Source organism: Lolium rigidum, chromosome 6 (assembly GCF_022539505.1).
Source record: "Lolium rigidum isolate FL_2022 chromosome 6, APGP_CSIRO_Lrig_0.1, whole genome shotgun sequence".
Classification (NCBI taxonomy): domain Eukaryota; kingdom Viridiplantae; phylum Streptophyta; class Magnoliopsida; order Poales; family Poaceae; genus Lolium; species Lolium rigidum.
In genome coordinates, this window is record NC_061513.1 from 53,066,265 (window position 1) to 53,081,353 (window position 15,089).

Consider the following 15,089-nt stretch of genomic DNA (forward strand, 5'->3'; position numbering starts at 1 on the left):
CTAGGCTAGTAGAAAGCTCAAGACCTTGCGGAAAACGGCCCTGTAAGCCCCATGTTCCCGAGATGCAAAACTGTTGCCGCGTTCTCGTCTAATGCTAAGGGTGCAGTGTGGCAAAGCTCCAATTGTACAGAATTAGCTCCTCTGACTCGCAATTCCAAATCCCTGGAGCTGCTTCAAAAGAGGAAATGTACAAGTCATTTTTTCATCTGTTACTTGTATTCCCATATAGGAGCACATCACAGTTTGATACTCAGCATCACAAGATTTTCCCAGATATAAGAGCAACATACTCAGGCAGCTCAAATGTCAGCATGTTACAGCACCTTAAGATGAGAATTCAGAGACAGAATTCAGAGACATCTGACAAGGTAGCCAGGAGAGACATGTAATGAAAAGTTGAGCTCAGTAGCTCCACTGCTTAATCCAGGGAAAGCAGAGATCAGAAACCAATGGAAAAGACTGAAACATGTTTGTTCCATTTACTATCTGCCACATGAAAATATTTACATTGTGCCTAAGTAAACAAAAAGGCTAAGCAGCCGGCCTATCTTCAGAAGCTACAAGCAGCAACTTGCTGACTAAGTTCCATGGGTGGAGCCAAGCCATTTCCTTGGTGGCAAGAACTCACTACCGAGCTCAGGAAGGCCCTCTCGACCTCTTCTGATGCATTTCTTCTGAGCAAGCACATGACATACTTCGTCTCTGCAGCATCACAAGGCAAAGTGATCCTTCCATCGCTTCCGAAGCCAAACTCCTCCTGAGACATCCTCAGGAGCTCGGCAAAGATGGTCGTGCCAAGGTATGCCAATGTGACCTTGAACCGCCTTCCATCTGCAGAGTAGATGATGCAGTGGCCCTCCGGTGCCACAGATGTGCAGCACTCATTATCTGCTGCCACCAAATTAAGCCGCTTCCTCCTGAGGTCAGCCATCCTCTCCCACTTCTTTGCCATCTGAGCAAATTTCTTGGTACTGATCATGGTTGCTTCTTCCTTCTTTGCTCAAAGGTTAGAGAATTTTGTATCAGGTAGTGTGCAGCTAGCTGTGGTATTTAGGTTGTAAGGAGGCGATGAACTGATGAAGCACATGTGTTAGGATTATGGATTTATAGGTGAGCGGAAAGAGAAGAATGCAGCTAGCAAGGGACAATGCCATGAGCTCAGAACATGCAATGCTGCATGGATAAGCAATGCGATATTAATAAAGTTTCTTTGGGGCCATCCAATAGTAATAGTATATGCTTGGACATCATAACGTTCTGCCATACTTGCCTGTTCTAGTATCTAAGCTAAGAGGCGTATGACTCATGAGGACTGAATGCAAGTTGTGTAGTGAAATTGATAGATATATAGCAATATTTTGATGCCTGTATATCGCAATGTAATGCCATACTGACCTGTTTCCGTGTCTAGGCTGAGAGGCACATGTCACATGACGACTACATGAAAGTTGTGCCTTGAGATATAGATATATAATCGAAGAGTTGTTCATACTTCATACCCATAATACATTGCTGATGAACTACCAGATTAAATTTCCTGAGTGGTCCAATCAACATGCTTGATAGGTTCACGTCATGTCTTCAGTGGGCGGTATGTTTGATTAGGACAATCTCATGTGGGTATGTTACCCATATGGACCAACAAGACCGTAACTAGCTCATGATCAATAGTGTTAAATGAAAAGAGAGCAGTTATATTCGACCATATTATTAGCTCAAACTGGAGAAAGCAATACCAGTTATGCATGGGTAGTTCAAATGCAAACTTTAGCTGTACCGATTACGATCTGATTGAGCTCTACGCCCATTTAGGTTTTTCATCTTTCACTAGTGTTTGTCATTCCCATGCATGGCTCTAGCTTAAAACCATAATCATCTTCTTTTAAAATTCGCTAATATTTTTGAAAATGTGAATTCAGTTCAGTTAAGTAGACATCTGAATCTTCGCAATGCCCAACAAGCAAAATATGCTGATATGAAGATACGAAAGATTGACTTTTCCAGGGGGGAAATGTCAATAACTGAATAAAGAAGATCAGAAAACTACTACGTTTGTTTTGATTCCTCTAATCATGATAATTTACATCTAAACGGACCAAGATATACACCTCTAAATACAAACAGCAAATTTCTGATTTAGTCCCATTGACGTTTTGTGGCAAGGGCTCACTATGGAGCTGAAGAATGCCCTCTCAACCTCTTCCGAGGCCTCTCTTCTAAGCAAATAAATCAAATACTCCATCGCAGAAGCATCACAAAGCAATGTGATTTTGCCATAGCTTGTAGAGCCGAATTCCTCCCGAGACATCCTTAGGAGCTCGATGAATACCCTCGTGTGGAGATACACCAATGGGACCTCGAACCGTGTTCCATCGGCGCTATAGATCACACAGTGGCCCTTATCTGCCATAGAAGCCGTGCTGCAGCACCTGTTAGTGCCTGAAGTTTGCCGGTCACCAGCGGCCACCATCCTCTGGCACTTCTTGGCCAAGTGAGCAAGTTTCTTTGAACTGATCATGGTTCTCTTGGATTCTTGGCTAAAATGCACTTCAACCAAAGGTGTGATGTTGATGCTTAGATTGCTATGTTTTCGCATATGCCAGTGTGCTCAGAAGGTTAGAGATTTATAGATAAAGGAAGAGAGCTAGTGCAAGGGGTAAGTGTAGCTGCCAACGTGGGTGGTGTCCAGGAGACAAGGCCTTGAGTGTTGTCATGCATGCCACTCTTGCAAGTTGGGAACTGTTTTAATTTTGAACAAATTTTGACGGGACCGACTGTTCGGCATGTGACGGAGCCGGCAACTGGTTCGATGATTGCTAATGTACTGTAGTCCCTACTCATGGAGTGGTTTGAGTATTAGCATCATGCACCTGCACAAGCCCTCCATCTGGTCATGTCCCCTATGTGCCGTGGCATCCAGGAACCACAGCCCGTGGCCTGTGTGAATTCCCCCTTCCTTGACTCCTTGTGCTAATCATATCAGTTTTAAATTCAGCCAACTTGCTGCAATATCTTCTTTTGTTGCTAGTTTAATTTCCGGCATGACATGTGATTCTTTTGTTCACTCCATATTTCCTGATCTACCATTTTGCTGCGGGCTTGACAGATTTCAACTCTAAGTCGAGACAGCAATGTCATCAATATATGATGGGATACTTCGAAACAGATTCAAATTATAGGACATATATTGGCTATATACTATTAGGATTCTTTCTTACAAGAAAACATAAATCAAGATTTTAGAAGGATAAATCACTGTTTCTGACCTGTTGGGCATATCATAGAGTTTAGATTAGTGTAAAGCCTTCAGTTTAGTGTGGAGGCCAGATCCCCTAAGAGAACACTCACTAGAGGGAACCCATATTAAAATGCAATTACAGTTCACAACATATCCTTCTTTACCTCTTTAGAATGTTGTATGCAGTCAGACCATTAAGCATATGTCCAAATCTAGCATACACGGTATAAGGTATCATAGCTTTCAGAGGTAATGACAACTTCCATGCATTGTAGGGCAACTTCCAGCCTCCTCTCTCCAATTTGACTAAGGAGAAACGAACCTGCATTGTAATTTCAGAAAGAAGTGCTCAATTTTAATTGATGTAACAAGAAAAATCCATAAAATATAAGAATTCCATCTAGGGTAAAAGTCTGGCTTGGTACCAATTACCAAATAAATTTGAACCCTGCACAATACTAGAAGCAGTTTCCTCAACATAAAATCCATGTATGTGCTCTGCAGTTCTGGACAACAAAAGTCAATTTAAAACCTTCTCGTGCTACTACCAATGACCAATTATAGGCCTTCTCGATCTGGGATTCTTCACCTGTGTGGTGTGTGGAGGAGGTGTTCAAGGCGACGCGCTGCCACGCGGAAGCCGCATCCAATGCTAGCGGCAACCACAAGCTAGCGGGCAACCCGAGAGGCGCGCCCAACTCACAGATCCATCACATGAGAAACGGAGACCCAGAAGCGCCGGCGGCCGTCTTTCAGGCGGAGCGAGCAATATGACCGCACCACCATGAGCTAAGCGGTAATGCAGGGTTACCTGAATACCATGTTGCAAAAACACTAGGACTGATTTGATATGATACTATGTTACTCTCCTCACTCCTGGTGGACATGCATCATATAAGATAACAGTAGGGCCTCATCTGCAAAAGTTCATAAAGCACTGGACCAGCAAGCTGTGCAGTTTCAATTTAATCGCTCTAGACCAATTCAAAAAACCAAAACATGTTTGTTCCATTTACTATATCTGCCACATGAAATTACTTACATCATGTCTAAGTAGACAAAAAGGCAATGTCTATCTTCAGAAGCTAGAAACAGCAACTTGCTTCCTAAGTTCCATGGGTCGAGCCAAGCCATTTCCTTGGTGGCAAGGACTCACTACAGAGCTCAGGAAAGCCCACTCGACCTCTTCCGATACATTTCTTCTAAGCAAGCACATGACATACTCCATCTCTGCAGCATCACAAAGCAATGTGATCCTTCCATCGCTTCCGAAGCCTAACTCCTCCTGAGACATCCTCAGGAGCTCGACAAAAATGGTCGTGCCCAGGTACGCCAATGGAACCTTGAAGCGCCTCCTGTCTGCAGAGTATATGACGCAGTGGCCCTCCGGTGCCACAGATGGGCAGCACTCATCGTCTTGTTTTGCTGCCATCAAGGCGAGCCTCTTCCTTCCGAGGTGAGCCATTTTCTCCCACTTCTTTGCCATTTGAGCAAATTTCTTGGTACTGATCATGGTTGTTTCTTCCTTCTTCGCTGAAAGTTCAGAGAATTTCGTATCGCTTGGTGGGCAGCTCGCTGTAGTGGGCTGTGAGGAGGTGATGAACTGATGAAGTTGATGTGATACTATTATGGATTTATAGGTGAGGGGAAAGAGAAGAATGCAGCTAGCAAGGGACACGGCCATGAGCTTGGAACCTGCAATGCTGCAAGGACAAGCAATGTGACACTCATTACATTTCTCATTTCCGTGGGGCCATCCAATAGTAGAAGTATTGTTGGTGCTTGGACATCACAGTGTGCTACCATACTTGCCTGTTCTAGTACCTAAGCTAAGAGGCATATATATGACTCGTGAGGACTGAATGCAAGTTGTGTAGTGAAATTATTTGACATATATAGCAATATTTTGGTGCCTGTATATTGCAATGTGATGCCATGCTGACCCGTTTCCGTGTCTAAGCTTAGAGGCATATGTCACATCATGCATGGCTACATGCAAGTTGTGCCTTGAGATATAGATATATAATAGGACAGTTGTTCATACTTCATAGCCATAATACGTTGTTGATGAATTACCAGATTAAATTTCCTGAGTGGTCCAATCAACTTGGTTGACAAGTTCATGTCAAGTCTTCAGTACATGGTACGTTTGATTAGTACAATCTCATGTGGGTATGTGACCCATATGGACCAATACAACTTTAACTAGCTAATAATCGATCAATAATATTACATGAAAAGAGAGCAGTTCTACTGGACCATATTCTTAGCTCAAACCGGACAAAGCAACACCAATGCAAACTTTAGTTGTGCAAATGATATGACTGAGCTCTACACCCATTTAGGTTTTTCATCTTTCACTAGTGTTTGTGATGCCCATACATGGCTCTAGCTTAAAACCATAGTTATCTGTTTTTAACATTTGCAAACATGTTTCAAAATGTGAATTCAGTTCAGTTAACTAGATATTTGAACCTTTGCAAGGCCTGACAAGCAAAACATGCTGATGTGAAGAATCAAAAGGTTGACTTTCCTGGGGGGAAATGTCGGTAACTGATTAAATAAGATCAGAAAACTACTATGTTTGTTTAGATCCCTGTAATCCTGATAATTTACATCTAAATGGGCCAAAATATACACCTCTAGATACAAACAGCAAACTGCTGATTTAGTCCCATTGACGTTTTGTGGCAAGGGCTCACTATGGAGCTGAAGAATGCCCTCTCAACCTCTTTCGAGGCCTCTCTTCTAAGCAGATAAATCAAATACTCCATCGCAGAAGCATCACAAGGCAATGTGATTTTGCCATAGCTTGTAAAGCCAAATTCCTCTTGAGACATCCTTAGGAGCTCGACGAATACCCTCGTGCGGAGATACACCAATGGGACCTCGAACCGTGTTCCATCGGCGCTATAGATCACACAGTGGCCCTTATCTGCCATGGAAGCCGTCCAGCAGCACCCGTTAGTGCCTGAAGTTTGCCGGTCACCAGCGGCCACCATCCTCTGGCACTTCTTGGCCAAGTGAGCAAGCTTCTTTGAACTGATCATGGTTCTCTTGTATTCTTGGCTAAAATGCACTTCCACCAAGGTGTAATGCTGATGTTTAGGTTGCTATGTTTTTGCGGATGAAGTGAGTGTGCTGGGCAGGTCACGGATTTATAGTTGAAGGAAGAGGCGCAAGTGTCAAGTGTAGATATCAATCATGGGCTGTGCGCAGGAGACAAGACCACAAGTTTTGTCATGCCACTTATGCAAGTTGGCGACAGTGTGATTTTTGATGGGGCCGATTATCAGCAAGTGCAACTGGTTGGATGATTGTTATATACTGTAGTACCAACTTGTGGACTAGTTTCAGTTTTTAAGCATCATACACATGGACCAGCACTCCATTTGGCCATGTCTCCTATGTGCTGCGGCATTCAGCGACCATAGCCCACAGCTCGTGTAAATCTCCATATCCTTGTTGGGCTGATCATATTGTTTTTAAATTCAGGCAACCTGTTGCAATTATAGATGTTTCTTCGTGGCTTCATTTCCAGCATGACGTGTGATTCTTTATTCAATCTATGTTTCCTTGTCTGCCTTATCGTTGCGGGCATTGCCTTGTTTCATCTTTTAAGTAAGATAGCTAAATCATCAATATGCATAAACATGCAGTCAGAATTCACAAGAATATCCTTCTTCTTGTAAAGGTGTGTGCCAGTCCTACCACGAAGCATTAAGCAAATAAGCATACGAGGAAACCAAGCATACGTCTAGTTGTTTTCAGAGATAATGGAAGCTTGTATATGTTCTAGGGTAAGTTCCAGCTTTAGGCAGATTGTAAAGTGTTGCAATCTCATGTGAAATACATCAGTGGCAATTATCGGAAAGATTGTACGACGGATGGGGCCTAAGTTAAGCTGGTGTAATACACCAAATCAGTAAGACATCTCTAGCAGATGCTTAAGTCTGAGCTCGCGCCGCAAGTGATTTCAGAATCTGCTAAGTCTGGGCTCGGTACCGAATACAGACCAATGAATAGGATCTTGGCAATATCTTCCTCAGCACAAAATGCACGGATGTACTTATGTGCATAAAAATTGAAAAGTAATTCGATTGTTGGGCTACAGCTTAGAGGGCCTACTCGATCTGGGATTCTTCACCTGAATGCGGTGTTCCGAGGAGGTCGAGCCGACGCCCTGCTCTTGCGCTCGCCAACGGACGCCGGCTCGCGAAGGTTAGCGGGAACCGAATACGCGCAGGCGCAGCCAACTCACGACCTAGCGCATGAGGACTGAGGAGTGAAGCAGCCAGGTCGCGCGGCGACCTAGCGCATGAGGACGGTGAGGCGCCGTACCCGAACCCTAAGACCTCAGCACCTGAAACCCTAAGGACCCTTCCTCACCTTCGCCGGCGACGCCGCGACCAGCCGCGTCGTCTTCGGCGAGGTCCTTTCCTCACCTCCAATGTCGACGTTGTGGCTAGGCACGTCGTCCTCTTCTTGTTCGTAGGCCAAGCCCATGTGGCTCCTCATGCGGGCGTTGACGCACTAATAGACGCAAAGAGCGTTAAATAGGAATTGCCGGTCGGGGAGGTTTTCACTTGTCCCAACTTGAGCAGTCCACGCAATGAGTCCTCGTAATTGGGCCGAAAATCGGAAGCGAAGCCCAGCATAAACCTTGAGCGAAATGAAAACCTGACTCACTTCGAGAAGCCTCGCCGCCGCTGCGCTTCTCCAAGGAATCATCCGGCGACCGATCGAGAGAAAAGGATCGGTCGCTCGGTTTCGCGTCCGCTGCTGGACCGCGACTCGCTGACTTGCCTGGTGTCTAGCCCATCAGCTGTTCGTTCGTATGGTCTATTATCTATTCGTTCACACGGCCCAGCACTCAACACACATAGAGACCAATTGCTAATGCATAGAGACCAATTGCTGGTCCATCACTCAACGTTCGGCCTGATTTTTGTTGTATTTGTGTGTGAATTTTTGTAAAGATAGTTGGTGTTTTTTTGTTGTAATTCAATATGTACCGAATTAAATTTTGCTTGACCACTTTGCAGTGTTTGCAAACATATATATTTTTGTTTTAATCATTTCTAACTTTTGTACAAATAGTTGGTGGATTTTGTTGTAAGTATGTTATCTACCTCTCCACATGGCATGACTTTTGTTATTAACTATTGTTGTAAATATGTTACTGATTTGTTGTGATTTGTTGTAAAGATACTTCTTGCATGGAAAACTGACTATTATTATAAACATCCAAATAAAAAAGTTGTTTTTTGTTAATTATTATTGTAAATATATTGATAGTTTGTTGTAAATGTATGTACGGTACATATAATGATTAGTGCTAAAATTGTATGTAAACACACAATCATTTTTTATTTTGTTGTAATACATTGCATTTTTTGTTAAAATAGCTAGTGATTTTTGTTGTAAATCAATCTATAGCAAAAATATTGTTGTTTAACCTCTTTCTGTAACATTTTACTTTAAAAAAATGATGTGCCGCTTTTGTTGTAATATCGAAAAAAATTGTACACAAGGTTAGAGGTTTTTGTTGTAAAACTCTCTGTTCTAATAATAAATCACCATGGTGGCATTTTATGTGAATACCAAGATAGTTAGGGGCAGCAGGATATACACGTTGTGGTTTGGTGGGACGGCGGGTTGATTTCTCGAAACTTGAGGTGCTAAAATGCAAAACGTTTGCTGCTGCTTTTTTTTGGCCGGTAGATCGCGATCTGACGGCTGGGACAACAACCGAGCTGGAGGAGCTCGCATCACCAGCCACAGCCTGAGGTGCGTGCAGTTCTGCTTGTCCGAGCTGGAGGAAGTCGCCGTGATGGATGCCCCGTCCCTCGAGCGTCTCCTCATGTGGAAGAGTGATGGCGAGGGGCTTCTGAGCACGTCAGTCAAGATTCACCATGCCCCTCAGCTGCGATTGTTGGGATACCTGGGGCCAGGAGTGCACAATCTGGAGATCGGCAACACCATCATCAAGGTGCAATTCATCTAGTATTAGTTTGCGTTAACTTTTTTCTTTCGATTATATGCATGAATCACTCAATGCCAATGATGTGTGATTGTTCTGTACCCTATCTGTTGACTACAGGCTAGAACAAAGGCGAGGCCAGGAACCGTCGTCCCAAGCGTCCACACGTTGGCCTTGACCCTGCATTTCGGAGTTCGCGGTTCAGTCGAGATGCTTCCCAGCTTCCTCAGATGCTTCCCTAACGTGGAGACCCTCTGTATCGAGGTAAAACCTTCTTTCGTCATCTCCATTCATCTGCCACTTGCATCATAATCAATACACTGTATCAGATTACTGCTGCATAATCACCGCTGTATGTAGCTCAACTGTGCAATGCCTTAAGGATGGTCATCTCCATTCATCTGCCACTTGCATCATAATCAACATCAGTCCCATTGAGTGTGTCCAGTCGAACCTGAAGACTATATATAGTTCTCCGTGAGTACCGAGGATATTCAACAGAGTATGATTTCCTCAAGTACATCGCCGAGCATGCACGGGTCCTGGAGAGGATGGTCATCGTGTTGCAAAAGGGCTTAAGTGATGCTGCGATGGAAGAGTTGATTGCCAAACTGACGCCTATAAACTCTGCTAGGGCAAGCAGAGACAGCAAGATGTTGTTCCTGATTCATAAATGGGATGGAGGAACCACTTGGACCTTGCAAGCTGGTCTCCTAGAAGGATCGGTTTTTCCAATGGATGATCCCTTCTTCTGTCAGGTCTCATAGAGGGGTCTGTTTTTCTCAGTAATCCGTTCTTCTGCCTCTGAAGTGAATGTGTGCTTGCCTGTTTCAGCATCCAATATTTCTCCGGAAGGGTTTTATTAGGCACTGTTTGGTTGCTGAAATGTGTCCTGAAGATTTGGAGGGTCTGCTTCTACTAGCAATAGGAGCTTTATTTTCTGAATTTATATGTACTGGTCCTTTAAGGGTGTTCCTACTCTTGTTGCTATCAGTTCGATAAACCTTTTCTGGAGTAAATTACATATAGGTACCACTTTTGGGGCAATGGTTGCGAGTAGGTACCAACTCTGGTAATTTTATCAAGTAAGTGCAACTTCTGGGGCAGCTTGTAACAAATAGAGCAATTCTGTAGTTAACAGCGAATTAATCACGCGGTCCCACTTATCATAGCTAACGGGGCGTGTGCGAGCCGTTAGGGCAGGAGTAGATAAGAGACCATGCTAGTTGACCCGTTTAGACTAACGCTGGTGAATATCCGGTCTGGTGGGATTGACCGATTTGGCCAGGAAACGTGGCTGTTTCACGTAAAAAGAGATGAGATGGACGCGGGGACCACCAGTCAACTCCCATCTTCTCCTTCTTTCTTTGACCCATCTCTCTCCAAGGCCATGACCGACACCACGGCTTGCGCTGCTCACGCTCGCACCGTGGTGCGTGTACCCGTCGACCTCTCCTCCGCGTGCACCTCCACAACACCTACGGCGTGCACCGGCACCTCCGCGCGACGTCGCGTCCGCCTGCATGCAGCTGCCACCAGCACCTCCTCGCTCGTCTCCTCGCGCCAAGCAGCAGCTGCGCGTGCATGGCGTGCGCACCCTAAAACAGCCCAACGAACAAAGCAGCAGCAGTGTCCAAGCATGCATCAGCAGGCACGCGTGCACCATGCGCGCGCATGTGCGGCAACCCAGCAGCGGCAAGAACGAGCCGCAGACCGCAGTCTGGCCCCGCCTCGACCGCGCCCTGCGACAGCACCATCTCCGTCCGTGCCGGCTGCCGCGCCCGCAAGCTCCTTCGCGCCTTCGCCTGCGACGGCTGCGCGCCCGCAAGCTCTACTGCGGAGGTCGTGCACCCTCGGCGAACGCATGTGCACCTTGCTATGGTCTTCCACCCGTGCCGCTGCCGCGCCTGAGAACCACGCCGCGCTGCATCTCCACTCGCTGCTCCATCCGCGAAGCCCACCCGCGCGCGCACAGCCGTCGCCCGTCAGCACCAGGTCAACACCACCGTTCGACCCACATCCCCAGTGTTCTCTTACGCGTTGGTCTTCTACCTCGTCGTGATCCAGAAGTCGCTCCATCGCTTTTTCTAGTCTGTCTTCAGCTCACCTCAAATTTTAGAGTCACCGGTTTGATTTCCTGCTACCATGTCGCAGGACCTGTCTGACCCACAATGGAGAAATTCCCGTGGAAACTTACCTGTCCTCACGGCCGTAATGGGCGTGTTCAGCTTCAGCAGAATTGGACGCACGAACTTCTATGAGCTAGCACGCATGTATCCTAGCTTTTGTTGCCACTCGTATCGGCCGGCAAGCTCAGTGGCGCGTTGAGCTGGTCGAGCATCAGCGGGCGAGCGCGGGGGCACGGCAAGCTGGCCAAGCATCAACGGGCGCGCGCGGCAAGCTAGCTGAGCATCAACGGGCGAGCTAGCACGCGGGGGCACGGCAAACTGGCCGAGCATAAGCGGGCGAGCTACCGCGGGGACGCGGCGAGCTGGCCAAGCATCATCCGACATCCGGCGAGCGCGGGGGTGCGGCCAGCAAGCGCAGCGTGCTGCTGTTTCCAAGCTTCTCAAAGCGACGAGCGGACCGGCGTGAGAATGAGTGAGCTGTGCGACGACCAGGAGTACGACCAGACATGTCTAATGGCTGTGCCCTAACGGCTGGCTGACGGCCGTTTGCTCTGACATGTGGGCCCGCGCAGTTAAATCAGTGTCAACACAAGAGTTGCTCTATTTGTTACTTCCTGCCCTAGAAGTGGTAGTTACTTGTTAAAATTACCAGAGATGGTACCAACTCGTAACCGTTGCCTCAAAAGTGGTATGTATATGTAATTTACTCCCTTTTCTGCTTTTAAACTCGATCTGCAAGTGCATATATATCTCAACATCAAGATATTGGTCGGGTGTGGACGTGGTTATTGTTTATGTTGCAGTTTCGATTTTCAGGATACTCTGCCATTTGATCTATTCATATTAGTAGCATGCTCGTTGCTGAAGCTATATATACTGTTCCTCTAAGGACATAGATAATACTTGCACCTTTTTTTAAATCTAAATGAGGAACACTAATATCTGCATATTTGTGCGACCTACTTAGCTAGTTGTGGCTTGGCTTGCAGCATTTTGGTCTAGGGTGCATATACTCCGTTTATTTTTTTTAGCGAACCCGCAGGTGATCTGCGCGTCATTGCATTAAGATTAAGGGAGAAAGACGGACAAAGATGTCCCAATCCACCGAATTACATCATGGGGTGCCAAGCGCCATTTGGTGCCGGCAAAAGAGAGAAAAAAAGGACCCCTTACTCTCCCGGCAGCCTACCATTCTGTCTAGCCCTAACCCATCCATGCCACTCATCGACGATGAGTCGTGTCGTCACAGCGTGGGGCAAGCTCTTATCCTCGAAGACCCGCGCATTCCTCTCCAGCCATAGTGACCTCAGCGTTAGCATGATCAGGGAGTTGGCCGAACGGCGGTCTACCTTGGTGAACTTCGCGCAGCCACCAGTCGTTGATGCCGAAGTCGCCCGTGGGAGTGATGTCCGGCAGGCCAAGCTGCGCGACGAGCCCGGCCCAGATCGCACGTGCGTATGGGCAATGCAGGGACAGGTGATCGAGCGTCTCGTCAGAGGCGTCACAAAGCTGACAAAGCATATGAGACGGCAGGCCGTGCCGCAGGCGTCGATCAGCAGTCCAGCAGCGCCGCCGCAGTGCTAGCCAGGCGTGGAACTTAAACTTCAACGGTGCAAAAGAGTTCCACAACAGGGGGCCGCGGGCAGACCAACGGTGCCATGGAACAGCGTGCGGTAAGCACCTTTGGAAGAATAACTTCCATCGGCGGTCCACTTCCACCTGAAAACGTCAGAGACCGCCGTGTCGTCAACATGCTGCAGTTCGCGAGAAACTGCCGCTCACAGGCGCAAATATTGCACGACGGCATCGACGGTGAGCTGCCCGGAGATGTCAAGCGCCCATGCATTGTTGAGCTTCCGTTGTTGCACCGTACGGACCCGCTGCACGGCTGGCCTGACGAGCTCAAGAACCGCTGGCGCAATGGACTCGACAGCCAGCCCCCAAATCCACGCGTCCTCCCAGAAAAGAACCATGGAGCCGGGGCCAACTCTGATGCAAACGGAAGCGTTGAAGAGGCTGACAGTGTTCCCCGAAGCCGCGATCAGTAAGCCGGCCCATGGCTTGTCCACGGAGGTGCGCCGGCCCATGGCTTGTCCACGGAGGTGCGCTGCAACCACATCCAGCGCGAGCGGAGAGCAGTGTTCATGAGGGTGAGGTTGCGCAACCCCAGGCCACCGAACGACTTGGGCTGGCAGATGAGATGCCAAGCGACAGCGCAGCAGCCACCCTTCGCGTCCTCAGCTCCTGCCCAGAGAAACCCGCGCCTCAGCTTGTCGACAGCCTTGATGAACCACGGATCAAGGTCGAGAGCGAGCAACTGGTAAACCGACTTTGAAATGTTTAAAATTTCTAAAAAACTATGTTGCGGATATCTTCACATCCTATTTGGCAATCAAGCCATTTCACAAAAACCGACTTTTACATTTTCCTTTTTTTATACAGAGCACAGAACTGTCAAGTTTTCATCAAACTTTACGTATACACACATCGATAAGTGAGAAATATTTCTTAGAATTTTTTTTTTGCATATTTTGAAATGTGTCTTTGGGTGAGAGAGCATTTGTATCTAGGATCAAAAGTGAATTTCCATCGGTTTTGGTGATACATAGAACATTGCACAACTTATGCTCGGTATGACAACTGATGATTGTGGGAGTAACATCGAAGTAGAGATATCAAGGGGCACCTCTCAGTTTGATAGCATGTCGGTACTAGTGACGGTCCCTATATATCCATGTCCATGAAGCCACATTCGTCCAAGCAATCTTGGAAAGCCTCCATACACCTCGCCGGTCTTGGATTACCACCCTCCTTTTCATAGTTCACAAGAATCTTTGTTCACACTAGGCAAACTTGTGTTCCTGGAAACCCTATGTTTTGTTCTTAAGTCTTCTTTTGAGTTACCAATTTTTTTTCACAGTACATTTATTTTATTCATAATTGCCTTAGTTTTGTACTATGGTAGTATGTTTGTGTATGGGATCTTTGTTGGTCATAATTTTATTCATGTTAGTTGTTTTTTCTATAGTTCCCGGTAGCTATGTTTTCTGGTCATCATATCATTTTTATACTGTCTAATTCTAATAGAAAATAAAAAAATCCATACTGACGATAAAAAAGGGCGGAAACATAATTGGGCCAAAAATAAAAAGTGACGTCCAGCAGAAACCATGAGCGAAATGAAAACCTGAGTTGGAGAAACCTCAGTCCCAAGTTTTGGCGCAAGATTGGTCCCATTGAGTGTGTCCACTCGCACCTGAAGACTATAGTTCTTCGTGAGTACCAAGGACATCCAAGCGAGTAACTACAGGAATGGGAGGCTATGCCGAGGGCCAGGCTATACGCCGACGGCCAAAAGTCGGGGCCGTCGGCGTATGGCTCGGCCAGGCCAGCCTGCCCTTTCAACACTCGGCGAAACGTGGCCGTCGGCGTAGCGACCTCTACGCCGAGGGCAGCCCTCGGCATATCTTTGGCCCTAGGCATAGACAGGGCTACGCCGACGGCCACCCTCGGCGTAGGCTATTTTTCAAATTTGTCTAATTTTGTAAAAATCATAACTAATTCATATGATGTCAGAAAAATGCGTATGAGGTATCAAAATGTTCAGAAAAACATCCTCTATCCGTTTATGTCAAAATCATGCATATTTGAATCATGTAGAATAACATGTTAACATAGAAACAATTCAATCACTTTCTTATATGTTCTCGGGTTCCCGTTTTAGCCAGATGGCAATTTA

At 46.5% G+C, this 15,089-nt stretch overlaps 3 protein-coding genes across 3 annotated transcripts; all 3 read right to left on the minus strand.

Moving 5' to 3' along the window:
- Positions 1–550: 550 nt before the first annotated feature.
- Positions 551–999, minus strand: LOC124659593 (auxin-responsive protein SAUR36-like). The gene has a single exon (XM_047197433.1). The coding sequence runs from the start codon at positions 977–979 to the stop codon at positions 551–553; it is 429 nt and encodes a 142-aa protein (XP_047053389.1). The 5' UTR covers positions 980–999.
- Positions 1,000–4,316: 3,317 nt separating this feature from the next.
- LOC124660537 (auxin-responsive protein SAUR36-like) lies at positions 4,317–4,751 on the minus strand. Its single transcript, XM_047198362.1, has one exon. The coding sequence runs from the start codon at positions 4,749–4,751 to the stop codon at positions 4,317–4,319; it is 435 nt and encodes a 144-aa protein (XP_047054318.1).
- Positions 4,752–5,880: 1,129 nt separating this feature from the next.
- LOC124662606 (auxin-responsive protein SAUR36-like) lies at positions 5,881–6,288 on the minus strand. The gene has a single exon (XM_047200424.1). It carries the CDS (start codon positions 6,286–6,288, stop codon positions 5,881–5,883), a length of 408 nt encoding a protein of 135 aa, XP_047056380.1.
- Positions 6,289–15,089: the final 8,801 nt, after the last annotated feature.

Bases quoted from the DNA above. Each gene is read 5' to 3' on its own strand.
- LOC124659593 (XM_047197433.1), bottom strand. From the start codon at position 979: ATGATCAGTACCAAGAAATTTGCTCAGATGGCAAAGAAGTGGGAGAGG.
- LOC124660537 (XM_047198362.1), bottom strand. From the start codon at position 4,751: ATGATCAGTACCAAGAAATTTGCTCAAATGGCAAAGAAGTGGGAGAAA.
- LOC124662606 (XM_047200424.1), bottom strand. From the start codon at position 6,288: ATGATCAGTTCAAAGAAGCTTGCTCACTTGGCCAAGAAGTGCCAGAGG.